Here is a 7,013-nt window from a genome sequence, read left to right as displayed (position 1 = left end):
CTGAGAAAGTCTACGGAGCAGCCACTATTTAGCTAAAGCCGGAACACACCTTACGTGGCCTAAGTGATTTTCCTTTTTTCTCCCTGCTGCACGTTTCCGGTCCCTCCCATCTGTTTTCACTTCATTTGAAATTTTCACTCATCCTCTCTCCACCCCCCGATCCTCTCGCCCCCTACCCATGTCGCCCATCCTAAAAGTAAACCGGTGGTGCACCTAAGGGCGTCCCGAGGCCCTCTCTCAATCTCCCCCTCCCCCAAACGAAGCCCTCGAACCTTGCTTTCTCCCCCACCCCCCAATCGAGTACAGTTTTGGACGGCGTTGCAACGAGAGTGGCTTTTTCTTCTCTGGGATTTCGACGTCGGTAAGCATTTTTTCCAAACTTCTCACATACTCTCTGTTATTACTCACTCACACTCAGATTCTCACCACTCACGCGCACACACTTCGATTTAGCACTGATAACCCAGACCCACAAATTGTTTCCTCTCGTCGAGCAGTGCCACACACCACGGTCATCACAATTTTCGAACGACCCCACACCAGTAAGCCCATTCTTCATTCATATAGAGTTATATCTGAGATTTGTAGGGTTTGTGGTCGATCTACAATTTGAAATTTTGCCCCAAATTATAAAAAGCCGATCTCAAAATCTAGGGTTTGTAGTCGATATTTCATTTCTAATTTTCCCCCAAATCACTGAAAGTGGATCTCAGAACGGAGCACTTGTAGGTGATCTGTACTTTGTAATTTTTCCCCATGGTTATTGAGTGATGTTAACTAGTTTATCCATTTAGATTGTCAAGAAAAATTAGGAATTTCGAATTTAAAGTTCAAGAGCATAAACAAAAAAGGAAGTTATTTTTTCTGCAGCTTGTGTTGTGTTGTGGAGTGGTAGATCGAGGTTTGATCTGCAAGCTTTCTTTTTTTTCTTTTTTCTGCAGCTTGTGTTGTGTTGCGCTTGTGGTAAATCACATTTTGAAGGGAAATTCCATCTTTATCTCGATTTCTTGTTCAATTTCTTGTATTAATTTATCACAAGCGCTCAATCTAACCCTTAAAACACCAACTCTAGTAATATCTCATTCCTCTGGTACGTGACCCTTAACAGCCTCATATATGCTTCATAGCTCTATGACTTCAATAAAAAATAAAAATCATATAGATGACTTCAATAAATTGGATTCAAATGTATTTGAGTTGAGTTTGATTTTGATTTTTTATTCATATCAAACCTTTGAAAATATATCCCAGTTCTAAAATCTATTCGGGATTGACAACAGCAAAACATACAATGATTCCCTTCCAACAGAAAATTCCACCCAGCATTTTGAATGGCTTCAGATTGACTAAAATTGACAAGATTGGAAGCAAAGACAAGATGTTGATTTTCATATGCTATAGATTTAGTTCATGTATAACTTTAGTTTAGTTAAAAAGTTTGATTGCACCATTTCTGACTATTTCTTTGGTATTAAGTTCACAGCCTATTCTGTTTTCCTTTTTACTATCTACTATATAAGTACCCCTTGTAGAACTTCAAGTTATTTAGACTTGTAAATGCATTAATGTTTCATTTTTGCTCTGAAACATTAATGCTCTTTTTTTTTTTTTAATTTTGCAGAAATAATAATGGAGACCGAAAATGAGATTGGACAACACTCTGGACACCTTCAGAATTAAAGATTTATGGAAATGGTTGCAGCCAAATAGTGGCCGTGGGAGTTGTATTTGTCTTTGGTGGGGTTGCATCCAAAGGGTTGTCAAAGGATTCACTGACTATGGTTACATCCACCATGTGTACCTTGTGTATATACTTATATGTACCTGAAATTCAGACTGATGGATATAACAGCTTTATATAAATTTATGTTATTTTGGTTTAGCTCTAAATTTTTATGTTTTCCTGCAAGAATTTTCTTGTCACGTAGATGACATGGACTTCTCTGTGATGGGTACCTTAAGAAACAAGTAGGCAGGTTATGGCACTTCTCTATTCCTAGTCACAGAGATAACATGAACAGGTGGTTTCGCCTGAATAATTATTCTTCCCATGTATTGTTTTTACCATGCCATCTTGGTCCTTTTTGGAACATTTGAGTATCCTTTTTGGTGGATTTGTTTTGAGGACTAAAAGGAAGTCATGTTTGCCGTGCAATTGGGACAAATTATGAAGAACCTCAGGATGTTACACTTCTACTCTCCTTTTTTGGATTCATGCTTCCACTTTCATTTTATTGTACTTTATAAAACTATGATAAGCGCAAATCAGTGTTCTAAAGTGGCATGTACCAAAATATAGCTTCTAGCATAGAAAATCCACTTGCTTACATTTGCAATATATATTTTTTTTATAAGTAAAAGATCTTTTTCATTCTAAAATATGCATAGCCCAAAGTACACATATTGTGTACATGAGAAAACATGAGAAAACCAGCATTTCATTCTTGTTAATTGCTACATCACGAGTTAATTGTTGTCCAACTGCAAACAACATATAAATACTACATTACATAGGGGGAATACCATTACAGTTGATCCACACAAAAACCATGTAGACCATTACAGTTAATATGGAACTTAGTGAGACTAAAAGTTACAATGAAACCATTATCAAAACAGCTACAGTGACACTCATCAACCATCAAATTCCTTAAATTGATCAACTCCAAATTTCTCAGCTGCAGTGTCATTTGCATGTTGAACCTTCAATGTATATACCTGTAGCAACAAAGGAAAAAAAAAAACTCATAACATGTAGGCATAACACTATTAGATGTAAATTCACAGAGGCTGAAATTACCCATCTCCCTTTCCACAATTAGTAGGCCAAGGCTCAACTCAAACACGGGGACTGATTTGCACTAAGTTCCATGGGGACAAGCATGACATATCTTGAAGATACTCAAAATGAACAATTAAAACAAAGTAATTAAAAATAGAATGTTGCAAGAAGATATATAATGTGAGAAAGGTAATTGTCTCACATTAGAGGACAAGATTTGCGATCTCTATGACCTTTTTGTTAACGTAAACATTAATGTTTTCTCTGCCATTTCCTAAAAAATTGTTCATTTGTGGAGGAAACTTTTTTTTTTTTTTTAACCACTAAGTTTAGGAGCAGGATGAATAGGGGTAGAGAAAACATGACCCCCGTCATTATATGCAAGAAGGAAAGGAAAAAACTCGTGTCATAGATCAGTTTAGTGGTAAAAAAATTGTACTGAGCTTAATTTATTTTCGATATGGTAGAGAAAGCTTCTAAAGCTCTACTTTGAAGATCTGAAAGCTTCAAATCTGGATAAAGTTGCAGTGGAATCCGTAGATATTTTTTGTTGTTGAATCTTTCCTTTAATGTAGACTAATGCATTCGCAAACAAAGCTACAGCTACTAAGTTTATGCCATTCTCGGATGAGAAAATACCCAAAGTCAGCAACCATTAAAATACTAAAAATACAGATCTAACTTACACAAAACCAAGCATCCAAGAAACACAAACACATATGGGATGCTGGGAAACAGAAGTATTCAGATTAAATGCGGACTAATGCCTTCGTAAACAAAGCAACTAAATTTATGCCATTCTCGGATGAGAAAATACCCAAATTCAACAACCTTTAAAAGACAAAAAAAATAGATCTAACAAATACAAAACCAAGCATCCAAGAAACAGAAAAACATATGGAGGGTACCAACAATGAGCTCATGAAAAAAGACCACTCTGATTTGAAAAAGAAAATGCAAATGTTAAGCTCTCGATACCTTATAATTCCCAACAGGGTGCGCTTAGTCTTTAAGCATGTACAGGCAAGAAACTGGTAGAAAGGGTTTAGAGTTGTCGAGAGAGAGGGTTGCGCAAAGCCATGGGAGGCAACATCTACAGGAGGGTACCATTAGTTTCTAGCAAATATAGAGAGAAAAAAAAATGGAGTAAACCAGGAAAAAAATGTATGCCAAAACCCTAAAATCATAGATTATTTACCTCCTGTAGATTTGAGGGCTTCGCATCGGTGGATTGTGGGCGGCTTCGCATTGAGTGGACTGAGGGCTTCGCTTTGGTGGACTTAGGAACCGAGAGCTGAGGTCGTGGTGGAGAGGGCTTGGCTTCGAGGGCTTAGATTGAGGAAGACGAAGGGGAGGAGGTTCGAAGGGATTTTGAAAAGAATTAAAGTCTGATGAATTAGATTTAATCTAGGGAGCACCACCGGTTTACTTTTAGGATGGGCGACGTGGGTAGGGGGCGAGAGGATGGGGGGTGGAGAGAGGATGAGTGAAAATTTCAAATGAAGTGAAAACAGATGGGAGGGACCGGAAACGTGCAGCAGGGAGAAAAAAGGAAAATCACTTAGGCCACGTAAGGTGTGTTCCGGCTTTAGCTAAATAGTGGCTGCTCCGTAGACTTTCTCTTTAACAATTATCATTTCAAAAAACATTTAATATAGCATCAAATAATTGACAGAAGGTAAATTTTAAGTTTGCACAACTATCATTTATTTTTTCATAGAATTATAAAAAAGCTATAAATCAATTATTTTTCGATTAATTTATTTTTTTACAATTAGTTTTTAATTAATCAATACAATTTTGCCAAGTTATTAAAATTTATTTCAATTTTATATGTCTTTTTTTAAAACAAAAGTTTATAATAATCATAAAAAAATTATAACTTTATCATGCAATTTTTTTCAAAAACTAATGTTACATATATTTAAACTTTTACTTACACTATTCATTTTGTTACATTTTTTAAATATAATAATTTTATAATTTTCATCATATTTATATATAAATATATATATATTTTTATAAATTTTTTTTAGAAAAATTTTTCTTGTCATCCTCACACTTTACACACCATACTTATTTTAATTTTTTTTTCATTTTTTTATAATAAATATATAATGTGTGGATGATAAATAAAATAATTCAATTAATTTAATAAAAAAAAAATAAAATAAAAAAAAAATATTTTAATATATAAAATATGTGATATGAAATGATACGTAACATTCATTTTTTTATTAACTATATTTAACATTTTACTTCTTTTAAATATACTCAAAAATAAAACTTTCCACGTCATTCTGGAATCCCAGGTGGACTTCATACGACGGAAGCTCCTGGAGCCTTCAATCTGTCCTCCATGTCCCTCTGGAACTTTCCCCTTTTCTCCATCGCCCCAACACTGTTTTTCCCCGCGGATGCACCTATAAATCACCGGGAGCAGCTGACCTCTCTGTCCCAGAGAAATTCGACCAATTCCATTTCAGAAGTTACCCAAAAACTCTTCTAGCATTTCGCGTGTCAGTCACGAAACCGGCCAACTTTGAAGAGAGAAATGGATCTCAGAATCATGGGTGTGGGTTCTCCACTGTTCTCTACCCTGCAGCAGATGATGGACACGGCCAATGACACCGAAAACTCGTCCTTCAACGCTCCTACACGCATCTACATTCGCGACGCCAAGGCCATGGCTGCCACTCCCGCCGATGTCAAGGAGTACCCAAGCTCCTACGTCTTCATAATCGACATGCCGGGGGTCAAGTCTGGGGATATCAAGGTCCAGGTAGAGGAAGACAATGTGCTCGTGATAAGCGGCGAGAGGAAACGGGAGGAGGAAAAGGAGGGAGCCAAGTATGTGAGGATGGAGAGGAGGGTGGGCAAGTTCATGAGGAAGTTTGTGCTGCCTGAGAATGCCAACACAGATGCTATCTCTGCGGTTTGTCAGGACGGTGTACTGACTGTGACTGTGGAGAAGCTTCCGCCTCCAGAACCCAAAAAGCCCAAGAAAATCGAGGTTAAGATTGCATAAGCGCACTGGTTGGTAATGGGTGACACGATGGGGTTTGCCCTTTTTGTTGGATTACGGAAATAATCGAGTGTTTTGTCTTTCGTGCGTTCTGTCATTGCTTGCAAGTGGATTTTGTTTGTGTAAGAATTACACAGTAAAAACTATCTCAAATTCAGTTTATAAAATTTTTTCACAAGTTTTTTTAGATCGATAAATTTTTTTACTTAATAATAAAGCGTACTACTAGAGTAACGCTTTAATAATCCATAACTTAAATACTATCGTAAGAAAAAACAAGAGAGAGATTTTTCTGAGTTCTTATCATATATTTTTGAACCAAAAGGGGGCTATATATAGCCTCCTAGACGGTTGGCCTTAAAGGTTAGCCTATGCATGTAATGTATCTAACGCATGGCATGCGTTAGGTAGAATAGAGGAGTGGTTTGCTCCACGTGAGTGACCCTCCAATTAATATCTCTTACTCGCACACAGTGGGCATGACCTCAGGTCAGCATCTCTCTAATGTTCTCAATCTTATTCATACAAGTAAGTAAACCGTGCGACTATTAAGTATATTCATAGAAAGGTGGAAGTACATACACTAAATCTCTTCCAGAGAAGACTAGCATAGTAACATCCCTAAAGTGTCTGGTTATATCCTAAACTCATTCGATCGCATCAGTTTCAAACATTTCGAAATCTTCTTGAGTTTCAGAAAAACTCAGAATAATGTTTGACTATCTCTAAATCATTTCAATATGTTTACAACCTTAGTTGCTACCAGTATGTAGCGTCATAGTTTGACGTCAGCAAACACTATCGAAGATGCGATATCGAAGAATCTTCGTTTTGCACTCATATCATTCAATTTTGGTCAAGCCGCTTTCCCAACAATGCCTCTTTAGACCATATTAATCATGGCCATAGACAACATGCCAAAGTAGCAGACATTATAACCTCCATCTTGTGACATAGTCAAAAGTAAATGACACTTAAAAAATAGACTCACACAATGAGAAAGAGGGGAACAATTTACTCACTTACTCATTTAATCGAATAAGCACATGTAGTATGAAACACATGCTACGGTGGATTTCTCTTTCTCAAAGAGGATATGTCTGTATCAACACCGTACAGATCTTAGTCTAGCCGCTCCTTAAACGTCTAACCTGAGTTTCTCTATTTGCTCGCCTCCAAGGCGTCAAAAAGGATCTCACATCTGGC

General features: G+C 36.8%; 1 protein-coding gene across 1 annotated transcript; it reads left to right on the top strand.

The window, feature by feature from the left end:
- Positions 1 to 5,132: 5,132 nt before the first annotated feature.
- LOC122297627 (17.3 kDa class II heat shock protein-like) lies at positions 5,133 to 5,913 on the top strand. Its single transcript, XM_043107738.1, has one exon. The coding sequence runs from the start codon at positions 5,337 to 5,339 to the stop codon at positions 5,808 to 5,810; it is 474 nt and encodes a 157-aa protein (XP_042963672.1). The 5' UTR covers positions 5,133 to 5,336; the 3' UTR covers positions 5,811 to 5,913.
- Positions 5,914 to 7,013: the final 1,100 nt, after the last annotated feature.

Source organism: Carya illinoinensis, chromosome 15 (assembly GCF_018687715.1).
Source record: "Carya illinoinensis cultivar Pawnee chromosome 15, C.illinoinensisPawnee_v1, whole genome shotgun sequence".
Taxonomy (NCBI): domain Eukaryota; kingdom Viridiplantae; phylum Streptophyta; class Magnoliopsida; order Fagales; family Juglandaceae; genus Carya; species Carya illinoinensis.
Note: the sequence above shows the minus strand (reverse complement) of the source record. Positions and strands in the feature narration are given on the sequence as shown.

Bases quoted from the DNA above. Each gene is read 5' to 3' on its own strand.
- LOC122297627 (XM_043107738.1), top strand. From the start codon at position 5,337: ATGGATCTCAGAATCATGGGTGTGGGTTCTCCACTGTTCTCTACCCTG.